At 56.2% G+C, this 14,449-nt stretch overlaps 1 protein-coding gene across 17 annotated transcripts in view; it reads left to right on the top strand.

Moving 5' to 3' along the window:
* NRXN2 (neurexin 2) overlaps positions 1 to 14,449 on the top strand; it is a 110,178-nt gene that overhangs the window by 19,187 nt on the left and 76,542 nt on the right. For 12 of the 17 annotated variants that reach the window (XM_043452211.1, XM_043452198.1, XM_043452201.1 and 9 more), the window contains exons 3-5: positions 3,790 to 3,807; positions 8,728 to 8,757; positions 10,997 to 11,068. In XM_043452211.1, coding sequence (XP_043308146.1) covers positions 3,790 to 3,807; positions 8,728 to 8,757; positions 10,997 to 11,068 — 120 coding nt within the window. The remainder of the gene's footprint in view (positions 1 to 3,789; positions 3,808 to 8,727; positions 8,758 to 10,996; positions 11,069 to 14,449) is intronic. The other 5 variants (XM_043452204.1, XM_043452192.1, XM_043452197.1 and 2 more) reach the window with 4 other exon arrangements.

Below are 14,449 nucleotides of genomic sequence, written 5' to 3'. Positions count from 1 at the left end.
GAGGGAACAGTATGTATAGACACATGGCATATTAGGGAAATGGGGTGTGGCTGGAGCCTGGATTGTTGCAAGGAGGGGAGGTTGGAGGGAGGCATGGTAAATCCTCGAAAGGACTTTCTCAAGAAAATTGGACTGGGACTTCCCTGGTGGTCCAATGGCTAAGACTCTGCCCTCCCAACATAGGTAGCTGGGGTTTGATCCCTGGTCAGGGAACTAGATCCCACATGCCACAACTAAGAGCTTGTGTGATGCAACTAAAGATCTGGCATGCTGCCACAAAGATTCTGCACAAAATTCTTGCATGCTGCAACTGAGACCCGGCACAGCCCCCCAAAAAACAACCCAAAGAAAAACAAAAAAAGACTGGACTTGGACTTCCCTGGTAGTCCCGAGGTTAAGAATCCGCCTTGCAATGCAGGGGATGCAGATTCAATCCCTGGTCTGGGAAGATCCCACATGCTATGGAGCAACTTAAACCATCTGCCACGACCACTGAGCCTGAGCGCCTGGAGCCTGTGCTCCACAACAAGAGAAACCACTGCAGTGAGAAGCCTGCTCACTGCAACAAAGAGTAGCCCTCCCTGCAATGAAGAGTAGCCCCTGCCATGACTAGAGAAAGCCTGGGTGCGGCAACGAAGACCCAGTGCAGCCAAAAAAAAAAAAAAGATTGGACTTGATCTTGTAGGTCCTGGGAAGCCTTGAAGAGTTCTAAGCAGGGTCATGACTTGGTTGGACCACTTTGGTGGTGCTTGGACTGAATTATAGTGTAAAAAGACTGCCATGGTGGGGATCATTTAGGAGTGTTCTGATAAGAGGGTCTGGGGAGGGTTTGGCCTTGGGCTGTGCTGATGGTGATCGAGGAATGGAAAGGATTTCAAGGAGTTGAGCTGAGCTTTTAGTTTTAGAAGCTGGAATTGATAGGACCTGGTGATTGGTGTAGAAAAAAAAAGATCAAGGCTGCTTTCTGGGTGCCTGATCTAATCAGGGAAGGCTGGCAGGAGGAGAGGGCCATCGTGGACAGGAGGACACTCAGCCCGTGAGCCACTCGAGTCACGCTTCTCTGAAGGCAGGTCAGGAGCACAGAAGAGGTTTGTACCTGAGCCACTGAGAAGTTCTGCCCATGTGCATGTGTGTGTGCATGTGTATTGATCACGATGGTACTTAGTCAGTTGTATCTGGTATATGTACCAAGAGAACCAGGCTGGGTTTGGACGGGGCTACCAATCCGCAGGAGACTAAGGCAGGAACCCGGGTCAGGGGTGAGTGTGGGGGCTCTGATGACCAAGGAGTGCAGTGGGCAAAGACAGAGGTGATTTTGTGCTCCTGGGCAAGTGTCCTTTTCTGTTCAAAGCAGGGAGGTAACATACCAAGCTTGTGAGGGTTGCCCGGAAGCTGGTGTGCGGTGGCATACAATGTGTGACGGACTCATGGCATCTCTGGAGCCCGGCAGAGTGTGGGGCATATACTCCATAAGAAGTGTTGGTTGAGGCACTTTCCTGGCATCCCAGTGGTTAAGACCCTGTGCTTCCACTTCAGGGGACACGGGTTCAATCCCTGGTCTGGGAACTAGGATCTCATGCCACTCAGTGCAGCCGAAAAATAAAATTAAAAAAAAGAAGCATTTGTTGAAAGCAGTGCCTTTGTTGAAGGCAGGGAAATGGGCACTTTGTTGCAGAGGGTGGAGATGTCAAGCGTGGCTTGAGCGGGACTGAATGTTAGGAATTGAGTGATTGCTGAGCGCACGGCCGTGGGTGCAGGACTGGCTCACAGGGAAAAAGCCAGGGCTGCAAATACAGGTTTGGGGGTCCCACAGCCATGAAAGTGAGCTCTCACAGAGGAGGGTGGGAGAAGAGAGCAGAGTGTGGAGGGCACAGGCTGAGCCTGGAGGGGCCCGTGATGGCAGGTGAGGGGCACAGGTGAATCAGCAGAAAGCGAAGTGCAGCCAAGAAGGAGAGGCCAATGAGTCCCCAGGTGCCTCGCTAGGAAGCCAGGAGACAGGGGACTCGTGCAGGCAGCAAACTATACTTGGTCATTTGACCTTCCTGAGTGTAGCACGACCCAGATTTGTGGCAGGCGGGAATAGAGTTTGCAATCCCCGCCATGTTGGATTATTCAGAAACACTGAGCCTGCTCGTTTGTGCAGGAGCTAGAGAGATGAGTGTGCTGACGGCCAGGGCCTCAGCACATGGGGGCCAAAGTGATCCCTGAGACACAGGGGTGCTCACGAGAGCCCAAGGGTTTTCCCGGGGGCCCCTTCCTAGCCAGCTCCCCTCCCCACCAAAATGTCATGTGATTCAGTTTATTTAAGCAAGTCATTGTATACATGGCTGTTGGGGGATGCGGCTGCCAGGTAAAAGAAGTCCTATGTTGTAGAGAAGTGTGTGTGTAACACATGTGGATACGTACAGGCTTGTGTGTGTGGGTTTAGAAAATGGGAGATGATAGATCATAGACGAAAAATGGGAGCTGTGTTCCTCACGGGGGTGGGGTGGGGTGGGGTGGGTCTCCAGCCCCTGGAGGGAGTGGGGGGTGATGTGCTGTGTGCAGCTCACATTATGTATTAGATCACAGCACGGGTATTGATTCTGCATGGAGCCTGTGTGAGTACTGTGGGGGCGGGTAGAAGATGTGACAAATGACAGTGAGTGCTTCTGGAGTTTACCTAACCCCCTGAGAGTGGATGAGACAATAACACAAAGTGAGGTTGGAGGTATGAGATGGTGTGTGCACGCGGGCATGAGTGTGTCCCGAACAGCTGTTTGCCTATGCATGTGTGTATCCTGGGGTCCACTTATGCGTGTGTGTGTGTGTGTGTGTGTGTGTGTGTGTGAGAGCTCAGCCTGCTTGAGCTTAGTTGAAGGAATCGCCTCTCGGCTCCCTCCCTCCCTTCCTTCTCTCTTGCCCTACGAGATGAGCCCCAAGGACAGGCTCAGGCAGGCCCCTAAGCAGTGCGGGCTGACTGCCCAAAGGCTGTGGCATGACAGAGGGGTGGGCTCAGTCTGGCCTCTCGAATTTTGACCCCCTTCTACCATTGAAGTAGCCCATCCAACCTGGGGGCACTTTGCCTCACCCAGCTGTTGAAAAGTCATTTATCCCAGAATCACAGAACCAGAGCCAGAAGGGGCCTCAGAGGAGCTCTAGTCCACCCATCTCCACCCTGGAGAGGTACTGGGGGCTCAGAGAGGCTGAGTGACTGGGATGGGAGTCTTGCAGCACTTTGAGACAGAAGCTGTGTACTAACCCCCCCAACCCCAAGGGTGGTGCTGGGGAGCATGGTTGGGTCTGAGTGTGCAGAGGCCTCAGGTGTGAGTTGTGTGAGAAATTATGCATGTCTCTGCATCACTAAGTGCCTATGTGTGTCAGTGTGTCGGTGAGGGTGAGCCCTGCGTGAGCGTGTCCCCGTCTGTCTCCGAGACGCGGTGGAGTGCTAGGAGGAGCGTGCTGGGGGAGGCTGGGCACCTGACCGCTGCTCCTGGCCTGGCCTCCGATTCTTGAATGGGTGCCTCCCTGTCCTGGGCCTCAGTTTCCTGAAATGTGACTTAGGCTCAGGTCCCCTTGGGCTGTGTGACCCTATGCGTGAGGTGCCAACTCAGGGAATAGCTTGGTCTCTGTCTCGTCCCCCAGGGGCCTTCCAGGCTGGGTGACTTGTGTCCAGGCCTGGGAAGGCTAGAAGACCTTGAAGCCACCTCCCATCACTCCGTTTGGAGCCCTGTCCTTGGTACCCTCGTTAACGGCCCTCTTTTTCTCTCTCTCTTTGCCTCCCCCTTCCTGAACCTCGCTGGCCTACAGAGGAGCACCCCATGGAAGGTGAGTGATGCCTCTCGGTCGCTGGGAGTGGTGGATCAATTGCTGGGGGTCCTGGAGGTTCCCTCCCCTGCCCATGTGGGGGGCCCCAGGGAAGGATGTCTGGTTGTCCTCTTGGCTGCCTTGGCCCCGCCTCTCACCTGTTCCCTCTTTCTGGTCTGCTGGGGAGAGCTGCCTGGCAGGGCCAGCCCTTCCACGGCCTGTCCTCAGCACTTCTGCCCACCGGCCTGTCTTCTGCCCTGGGAGGAGACCAGATGGGGAGTGGAGCTGGAGGGGCGGGCTGAAGAGTCACACATGTCCAGAAATGACTGAGAAGATATGTTTTTGCTCCGCTCAGGGGAGGAAGCGTAGAAGGGCCATACTGCCAGGGCCTGGGGGTGGTGCTTGGGTAGAATTCGCTCCAGGGTCTGAAGAGTGCAGGCCATGGGTGGGGAGCTGGGTCCCTGGGTCAGGGGGTGTGGGCTGGGTGGCCGTTTCTCCTCTCTGACGCACTTGCAGTCCCCGGTCCCCCGGGCTGGCATGAGTAGGTAGGGTGGTCTGCTTCTTCCTTCAGCCCAGGCCCAGGAAAGGGCGCGGAGCGTGCCTCGCTTCAGGGTCTCTGTCCATTCTTTCCCTGTCTTCTGCTTCATTTGCCTTTTCTCTCTCTCTGGTTTTTGTCTCTGCCTCTCTTTTTCTCTAGGGCCCTGTTCCTGGACTTCTTTCTTTGTTTCTGTCCTTCCCCGGGCTCCCTCTGGGTTCCTGTCATTCTCTGAACCTTCTCTCACTGTGCTTTTCCACGTTTCTTCTCCTTCTTTGAGGTGGACCAGATCAGGGAGCAAAGACTGGGTTGGATGGTCCAGGCTTGAAGGCAGGGCTGCAGTGGAGCTCACGTGGCCCCCACAGGAGGGCTGGCAGTGGGCTGGGAGGGAGAGAGGATCCCGGTCACCAAACCTGTCCCTAACTTTCTTCCTGGAGCAGCGGGAGTGGGAAGCATGTGGGCAGCCCACCCTGCCCTGGATGCGGGAGTCTGGGGCAGAAAGAAGCAAGGGGGGCTTGGCTGAATGTGGGGCTGGAATCCACTTTCCCTTGTGATGTCCACATTTGGCTGGTCTCTCTCCCCGATGTCCCTTCTCCTTGAGTGTCCTCAGGTCCCCTGATCCCTGTAGGCAGGCACCCATGTGCGCATGCGTGTGTGTATGTGAACCTGCGTGCACACGTGTTCATGCAGCTCTGTTATATCTGTGTGCACGTCTGTACATGTACACGTGTGTACGCATCTGAGTGTGTGTGGAGCTGTGTGCCCCTCCAGCGTCCTGTCTGCTGTGGCCCATGTCTCTGGAACCTCTGTAGAAGTGTCTGCATCTGTGTCTGCATCTGTCCTGTCTGGGTCTGCCTCTCCATGTGTCAGTGTTTACCTGTGTGTGTGTGTGTATGTGTGTGTGTGAGAGAGAGAGAGAGAGAGAGAGAGAGAGTGTGTGTGTTTGTGTGGACGCAGCCTTCTGAGGGCTGGAGATAAGATTTAGTGCTGATGTGACTTTTACTTGCTCTTGATGTCATGTCTCCTCCGGAACAAAGGGAGAGAGGCAAGAGGAAGAGGGGGAAAGGGTGGAGGAGAGAGCCTGGGGGGAGGGGGCAGATAGACCAGAGGAAGGAGGGGGGCAAGCAGAGGCGGGAAGAGGAAGGAGGCAGCGCAGGGAGGGGCAGAAAGGGGGGAAGTGGGCGGGGGAGCAGCCAGGCCAGGAGAAGAAGCCGGAGGGCTGGTTGGGGAGGAGCAGTGGCCTGGAACTGAAGGGGGGAAAATAGGGACCAGTTCTCCAAACAAGTAGACTAGAGGGACGAGAGAGAAGCTAGGTTGCGGGGACAGTGGGGACTGAGCCGTCTCTTGGGGACACCATGGTGGCCTGCTGGTCTGGATGAGGCCTTGCGTGTGCCTGCATGTCAGTGGTTGGGCAGGGGTGTGTGTCTGTGGCTGTGTGTGTGTATGTATTATGTGTGTGTGTGTGTGCGTATACACACGCAGGGATGTGATGCACCTGTGTGTCTCTGTGACGTGGCTGCTTGTGTGTCTTCCAATCGTCCCTGTAGCCCTCTTTCTTCTTTTGATGCTGGTCCTCCCTGGGGTTCTGGTGGAGAGTGAGGGGTGAGACTGAGGGTGGGGCAGTAGGTCTGGCAGGTGGTGGCTTCTTGGGGGGGGACTGGGGGACTCCTCGGTGGCGCTATATTCTGGACTCTGCAGGTCCCCCTTCAGATTTCTGAGTTGTCCGTGCCTTCACCCCCTTTTCCGGCCCTTGGACACTGGCTCAGGCCTAGCTTTCTCCCAGGAACCCAGCCATCCTGCTCCCCAGGCTCCTGTCAAGTATCTCCTTTTGGGGATCCTGGTAACCCTGCCTCCTTTCCCTCTAGCCTTTTGGAGCAGGGAGAGGAGACCCAGAAGCAGCCAGACAAAGTGCCCTAGGAAAGGACCCTTAGTAATGCCATCCGTCACTGCCGGCTCTTCTTCAGGGGCAGGCGGAGGGGTTGATGCCACAGGTGGAAGCAGGGAGGGGTGTAAGGAGAAGGGCCAGGGCCTGGGGAGAGCAGAGAATTCAGGCCGGGTGGGGAGGCAGGCTTTAGGGAGGGCACCCTCGGGCCAGGCTGGGCTGAGCTGCGGGTAGATGGGTAGATGACGGGGCAGGGAACCGGCCTCCCCTTCCCCAAGATGGCTGGTACTGTCACGCCTGAGGGAGCTGAGCAGCTGGTTGCCGTGGTGACAGAGGAGAGTGCCGCATGCTAATGAGGCTGGCGGGGAGCCGGGCAGTGCAAGGGTCTGTGAGGCGGAGAAGCCGCTGCCCCCAGCAGTGGTGCGGGCCTGTGGGGACAGAAGCGGGGTTCACAGGGCACTCAGCTCTTGGGCCTGCAAGAGTTGGATGAGGGTCTAGGGCCCCGGGTCTGGGTCCTGCATGTAGGGGGTTTGGAAGAAGATGGTAGTTTGGGGGAAACAGTTGGTGGGGGCATTCGGAGCAAAGAATGAGACCCGGTCCAAATATTTGGGTTCCCTCCAGTTTTGTGGATGAAACCTGTGTCTCCCCAAGAACTCTTCTGTCCGGAGGCAGCCCGCAGCAGCTGTGCTTCCCTCCCCCAGCTGGCCTCAGACCCAGAGGTGGGGAGACACCCAAGCACCTGAGACTAGAAGCAGGCAGCAGGAACCATTCGCCCATCTTCCGCAGGGCCCAGGCCCTTGGCCCTCAGCCATGCCCTTCTGGCCTTCTTGCTATTTTTCTTTTTGGAACCCAGGCATCCTAACCCTCAGCCTTGCCCCAGAGACAGCTGTCCTGGTCCTGCCTTTCTGCCTCCAGGGCTCACATCTTATGATCACAGCCCCCAGGTTGGTTTCCAAGGGCGATGCGGTGCTGCAGGGCCGTTCCTTCCCCACTCTCTTGGCCAGACCCGGCAGGTGCAGGGGTGGGGAGGTGAGGGCGGAGGTTGGTGGGGCTGACTGGTTGTCTGGGGGAGCCCCGGGGTCTCAGCTCAGCTGTGGGACCTGGTGCTGCTAGCCTCTCTGGAGGGGAGTTTTCCTTGACTGGTGCCTTTCAGGGACTGGGGTACTGGTCGAGTGGGCCAGAATCTCTCCCCCCGAGGCTGAGGGGTCCCCCAAATCAGAGCTGACAAGGCTCTCTCAAGGGACCAAGGCGACTCTGAAAAAAACCCCAACCAATCTTGCTCTCAGTCTTGGATGTAGGGCTGGTGTTTCCCATTTCCAAAATTCAGTTTTTGGTCGCCTCAGAGGGGACCTGGCCGGAGAAAGAGGATCCATAGAATAGGTTTTTTTTTTTCATAAAATAGTTTTCAATGAGGTGTGTTGACCTTTCGGGGAGCTCCCTCCCGGGGTTCTTGGCTATCCTCTTTTGTCTTTGCTGTCCAAGGGTGCTGGCCTAGCCTCCCTAGGCCTCCCCATGGAAGGTCCCAGACCCCCATTCTTTATTCAATTTTTTGGCCACGCCCCAGGGCATGTGGGATTTTAGTTTCCCAACTACCTGGGGCCCCCTGCAGCAGAAGTGTGGCGTTTTAGCCACTGGACCACCAGAGAAGTCCCAAGACCCCCCTCCTGATCCAGCATGCCCTTAGATTCTGCTTCCTCCTACCTGCTGCTGCTGTCTGTCCTCCTGAGCCCCAGTGTTCTCGCAGAACCTGGGTGTCAAGGTACCTGCTACCCATTCCGAGGCTGTGGGGGGGTGCAGCTTTGGGGATGGGGCCCGGATAGAGGCTTTTCCACCACCCCCTTTGGTGGGAGAGGCTGTCCAGGCCCAGGCTCCTCACGCCCCAGTCCTCTGGTCTCTACCAGGCTCGGGGGATGGGGTGGAGGGTGGAGATCCCGCTTGCCAGCTCAATCCCATGCTAACAGGACACTCTCTCTCTCTCCAGGTGGCTTTGATTTTTGTGTCGTGTTTTATTTTCTCCTTCATCCGAATCGTTTTTCTCGTTGACTGTTTTTTTTTCTCTCCGCCTCCCGGAAGAAAAAAAAAAAGAAAAAAAGAAAAAGGAAAAAGCAGTCCTCCCAGCCTCATGCTTCTCCTCCTTTTCCTTTTTTTTTTCGGCAAGAAGAAAAAAAAAGAAACCAAACTCTCCTCTCCCTGTGCAGTAACTCCCTGCCCCCTCCTCCCTCTGGTTCTGCCTGTACCCCCTCCCCTTCTCCGGCGCCCCCTTCTCTCTCTCTCTCTCTCCCCCTCTCGTGCCCTCCACCTTCTGTTTTGGCATCGGGGCCCCTTCCCTCAGCTCTGGGCTGGGGGCTTTCCCCCGATGCCTGTCACAAGTTAAAAGGGTTTTTAAATTGTGGCAGCAAAAGCTTTTTTCTCCCCTCTGGCTGATTTTGATGACTCGTGTTTTCTTTGTTTCTTTCCCCTTTTCTTTCTTTTTTCTTCTTTTTTTTTTTCTCCTCTATTTCTTTCTCTCCTTTCCCTTTCCAAGGTCCGGCTCACCTGACGTTAAACAGCGAAGGTATGGTTTGAAATTCTGGTTTGGTTTGGATTGGATGGCCCCCAACCTGCGCCTGGATTTTTCTGGCCCCGCCCCCTCCCCACCCCTTTCCCCCTCCTCCACCTGCCCCGCCTCCTTCCTGCCTTCCTACCCCCTTCCTCTGCCATATCTTTATTTTACTGGGTGTTGGGGTGGGGGTTGGGGGGCTGGTCCTGATGTGTGCTCTCCCCTCCCCTAACTCCCCTGACTCACTCCATCCGCCCTCATCCCACCTTGGTTTCTGACATCAAGAGATGTTTGAACTCCTGCCGTTGTCTCCAGTCACCTTTTTTGCGTTTTCCTGATAGTGTATCTTGCTTTTTTTTTTTTCTTTCTCATGGTGGTGTTTTATTTCCTTCCACTCATTCTGATCATTCTTTCTCTTCTGTGAACCCAAATACAAAGAGAAAAGCATGGGCTGGAGGAAGAGGATTTTAGGCAGCCTCATTCCCCTCACCCTGCTGCTGTGGGATGCCCGCTTTCCACAGCTCCCCTCTGCTGCCCCACCCTGGCCCATACACCCTCGCCCGGTGACTTGAGGATGTCTCCTGACCCTGTTTGACAGATGAGGACATTTAAGCCCAGAGAGATGAAGTGACTTGCTAGTGATTACACAGCCTTTAATGGTGGAACCGTTGGGACTGCTCAGCTATTTTTAGCCTCCCTTCGACCAAGTCCTTACCGTCTTTAAAAGCCCTGGTGTTCAGCAAACCTGGAGACAGAGCCCAGGCGTCCTGACCACGATCCCCCAGCTCTGACCTTGCTGTCACTGTCTCCCTCCCAGACCCTCAGGCACTGCTCCCGTGCCCAGGGTGGTCCTCTGTTGGGGCTCACCTTCCAGAGAGATGGGGTGAGAGTCTCAGCTTGTAGGCAGGAGAGGCCTACAGGATGCAGGCTGGGCTGTGGGGAGACACTGAGATCTGGAATGGGATGGATTTAGGCCTGGGGTGGTAGAGACCTGGAATTGGTTCAGGGATGTGAAATTATGACAAGAAATGTGTGGAAGGAGGAAGTCCCGGGTGGGTAGTCAGGGCCTTGCTATTTGATTCACATTCTTCTTGCCCCTCAGTACCTGGTCCTGGAGATGCCGGTTGTGGCTTACCATTTTCATAGATGAAGGCCTGAAGGACCCCTGAAGCCGCCCCCGCCCCCTCCTCCCACCCCACCCCCGAAAGGCCACAGCTCAGGCGTTATTCTAGCTTTAGTTCTGGGGATTGGGGTTGGAGTCAGGGCCCAGACAGGGACTTTTAAACTCCATCCTTGAGTTCCCCTCAAGAACCACCTCCTAGGGGCTGTTGGTAGCTGTGGTGCCTGAGAGTCACTGGTCCCGTCACTGGGAGTCACTGGTCGGGTCACGGGAGTCACTGGTCCCGTCACTGGGAGTCACGGGTGGGCGGAGAGCTCAAGGCTGCCTGGGTGCCAGATGTGGTGACGCGTGCCTGCGGGGACTTCGGAGAGGAGGCCCGGGGTTGGGGGACTGGGCAGCGGGGAGCGAGATGTCCTAACTGAGAAAGGCCTTCCCACTCCCACGGTGAGCTCGGCCTGGCAGGACCTGCGGGTGTGCACAGCCCTGCTGAGGGCACCCTGCAAGGACCAGGAGCAAACGGGGCATGGCCCTGCCCCTGGGAAGCCCCTCAGTCTAACTGGCCAAGAGGTGGACGAAGGCAACCTCGAGAACACACACTGTAGTAAATGAACAGGTGTGGAGGGAGAACCAGGCTTGCCTTGAGGATGGGCAGAGAACAGAAAAGGGGTTTGGTGTGGGGACTGAGGTGGTTTCGGAAGAGAGGGTGCTGTGTCAAGCTATTGCACGAGTGGAAGAGCAGGAACCTGGCCCAGCAGGTCAGGGTTGAGAGTGGCCATGGACGTTCAGGGCCCCCAGGACCAGAGGGCTGTCCTGTTGGCAGGCTGTCGGGCAGAAGGGGCTCCTCAACCAGCAATGAGGCCTCTGCTCCTCCATCCCAATCTCCCCAGCCTTGGGCAAGGGGTGGAATCAGTGATTGTGAGTCTGATGGGGTTCCTGGGGCTGGTGGTTCTTGGTTTGTCAACCAGCTCCTTCCCCAGAGGCCCTGAAGCAAATGAGTATCCAGAGCACACCCCGACCCCCAGCGTACCTCCAGGCAGGCGCTCTGCCCTGGAAAGGGCCCTCCATCACCTCAAGGCTGGGGCGGGACTGCCTGGCTAGCCCCCTGTGCCTGACTCCCCAATTCTGCTTCTCCAGTAGGGTCCTTACTGTTCTCCGAGGGGGGGGCCGGGAGAGGAGGAGCCAGCGATGTGCACCAGCCGTCAAAAGGTCAGTGACCCCACGATCCCCAGAGAGCCCAGCCCTTACCACCCCCGCAGGCCAACTTCATTCCTGGAGGGCAGCAGAGTCAACAGAGGCCTCGCCCCTTCTACCGGCTCTGAGGTCCATCCTGCACCCGCAGTACCTGCCCTGGCGTGAAGGGCCACAGAGCTTCGTCTCTGTCCCAAAGCCCCGTTGTCCTGATGACCTATTTCTAGAACACAGATGTCTTCTTGTGGCAGTTGTTTAGGCCAAAGAGCAGGGATGCCTTGAGAGTACCTGTTTCCCTGGGATAGTGGCTAGGCAGCAGGTTCGACACCCCATTTAACCCTCAAATTCTGACGGCACGCTCGGTGTCAGCCCAGGGGGATTCTGGTGGAGATATTGGCATTTTTAATAGGTATGTAACATAGGTGTCACTTCAGTGAGCCTTCACGCCCCCCAGGTGGAAGGGCTTGTGGCCCTTGGTTTACAGATGAGGAAACTGACCTCACCAATGCCCCTGAGGCCAGCCTGGGGCCCTTTATCCTGTCTCAGGGCTGTAGGTTTCAAGCTCCCTATTTTTCCTGCACAAAGGCTATCTCTTAAGAGAATCTCTTCCCTAAGAAGTTTGCAGGGCAGGGAAGCAACCCTCAAGGAGCTCCAGTGGGTGCCAAGCCCTACGGCTATCAAGTCCTGTTCTTTAGGACATGCTGTTCTGTTGGCCTGGATTTCTGCCATCTCTGCCTTCTTCCCCAGCCATTTGGTATCTCTTTCAGCTGACTCTCGAAAAAGCAGCTAGGCCACCCGCAGTGGAAGTCTCCCCCAAGTTCCCTCGGCAAACCCCAGACTCTGCGTGGCGTTCCCTTTGTCTGCACATTCATTATATCACTCGCCACACGGCATCGTAACTGTCACTTTACCTGGTTGCCTCCCCCTCTCAACCGAGCTCCCTGAGGACAGTGATTGGGTGTTTTTGTTCATATACCCCTGGTGCTTTCCACGGCTCCTGGCACATATGTAGGCGGGTGCTCAGCAGATTTATTTTAAATGGGTGAATGGGCTCTGTTCTCAAGGGGCTCATTGACGTTCTAACAAATAACTACAATACAGTGTTGGTACATGCAAAGTATAGGCAAAGTGCAGACTTTGTGCAGAGGAGTTAATTTATTCATTGATGGAGAGAGAGGCAGCACATACACACATAGAACGTTACATCCCAGTAACACGAGTCGTTTATTTGTGGAATGGTTTACAGCTTCACCCTGGCCAGTCTCTTTCTAGATGCCCACAGCAACCTGGGAGGTAGGCAGACGATCAGCTCCTTTGTCCTGAGGAGGAAGCTGGGCCTTAGAGCTGCTGCCTCTTGGCCAAGGTCACAAAGCTGGTGCAAGAGCCAGCATTAGTGCCCAGGTCTTCTTTTTCACATCATACTTCCTCTCAAGGGAGCAGTACAAGATGTTACTAGGCAGTAAGTGCCAAATGAGCAGAACAGACAGCTGTAGTGCTTGAGAGCAAGGAGGGGCTAAGGGGGCTGGAGACCTTCCCAGAGGAGGGCTTTGAGCAGGGCCTGAAAAGGAGGTGGCTGCTCTGCCCCTCACGGCCTTTAGAGGTCCTGGACCACAACAACTGGTCTCTAGCCACATCCAGCTTGACTGGGGACACTGGTGGGGCTCCACTTCCCCGACCCTGGGAGACAAACGAATGTCAGCAGTGACCCCTTCCCTGTGCCAGGGACGGTTAGGAGCCGTAATTTTCAGGTGCTGCTGGGAGTTGTAGTTCCGGGGTGTCCACACGGTGGGATGGGAGCGAGCGCCCCCTGCTGTTTCAGGTCCCACTCCTTTCAGATCTCCTTCATGCTCTTGGGGGTTCAGTGGGCAGGGTGACCCCCACATCCTTACCTGACAGACCGCCCCCTCATCCCCACCAACCCCAAGAGGTCCTGCTGCTTCCTCCCCACTCCAGGGCGGTCTCTGTCTGTCCTTCCCACCGTTCTTGTGTTTTCTGGTTCACATTTATTCCTCTCTTCTCCGTTGCTGTCCTCCAATTCTTCCAGGTTCCCTCTGGCTGCTCCAAGCCTCTTCCCATCCCTGGCCTGCTAGATCTCTGGCGGTGGCAGGCAGTGGAGGACAGGTTTACTCTGGCTCCTCTCCCAGGAGACCAGAGCGGAGCCCCGAAGAGTCGAGGAATGGCCTCATTTCTCCACTTTGCCTTGGCAGCCGGGGTCCGGCTCTAGGCCCGCCGCTCTCCTTTTCACCAGGCTCTTTTGTTCTGTTCCAATCACTTTTCCACGTGGTTGCCTTATTCTTTCCTTTCTTTCTGTTTGACTCTCCTTTTAATATTTTCTTTGACTGCAGTGAAGGTGAGGGAGTGGGAGGGGAGGCCGGGCTTTCGGGAGAGACTAGGACGTGGAGCAAACTCAAGGTCAAACATGTTCCCTGTTCTGGTCCTTGAGCCCCCCGGCTCTGCTGGTGCCTGGGCAGCAGGCCTGGTTGCTATGGAAACAGCAAGGCCTTGGCTTCCTTTCCCTAGAGGTCTCTGTCCCCCTTTCCTTGCTGGCCCTCTTCTTCTGTCACCCTTACCTGTCCCCTCCCGGTTAGCACTTGTCTTTATCCAGATTGCTTCCCTGTCATCTCTTGCTCCCAACTCGGTGCTGTCGCCACACCCCTTCTGTCCCCCATGGTCCATCTTTCTCTACATGGCCCGCCTCCACATCGCCATTCTTCCTTACTTTTCCCTCCTTGTCTCTCCTTGACTCCTCCGCTTTGTTTTCTGGTCCTCTCTGCTGGAGCCCTCAGGTGGGCAGAGTGGGGCTTCCGGCTGTCCCGATGTGGCCCGTGCCCCACCAGCCTCACTGCCCCACAGCCTCAGGAAACTGGGCCTCGCCAGCTGCAGCGAGTGCCGTGCCAGGCTCTGGGGCAGCAGCTGGTGCCTTGGCATCCGGAGGCAGTGAGGACTGAGTCTGTGGGCAGCTTGCCCAGAGGGAGAGCAGGGCTGTTGTGCAGGGGAGGGACATCTGCAGGAGGTGCACCCGGAGAGTCCTGGCTTCCACACGCCGTGCTGATGATGGGGCCTGGCATACTGTGGGCAGGTGCCTTCTGAGGGCCGAATGCCCTGCTTCTTTCTGGGCCTGGGGACCTGTACTGAGAACCTCCGCCCTCCACGAAGGCCCTCAGCTGGCTGTCTTGTTCACCCTCCCTTCGAGATGGGTGGGCCCAGCTGGGAGGAGAAGCAAGTCGCTGTCAGAGTCCAGGTCCTCTGTGCTCCCTTGACTTCATGGCCCATTTTCTTCCCTTGATGGATGTGGGCTCTGGCTTGTGAAGGTGTAGGGTTGGGACCCCACCTTCCCTCCACTAAGCCGTAGTCACCCATTTGTAGAATGCTAAATGCCCCTAAGACCCTTCCAATTGT

This window comes from Cervus canadensis, chromosome 29 (genome assembly GCF_019320065.1).
Source record: "Cervus canadensis isolate Bull #8, Minnesota chromosome 29, ASM1932006v1, whole genome shotgun sequence".
Taxonomy (NCBI): Eukaryota; Metazoa; Chordata; class Mammalia; order Artiodactyla; family Cervidae; genus Cervus; species Cervus canadensis.
The sequence above is the reverse complement of the archived record's forward strand: the minus strand, read 5'-3'. Positions and strand labels throughout refer to the sequence as shown.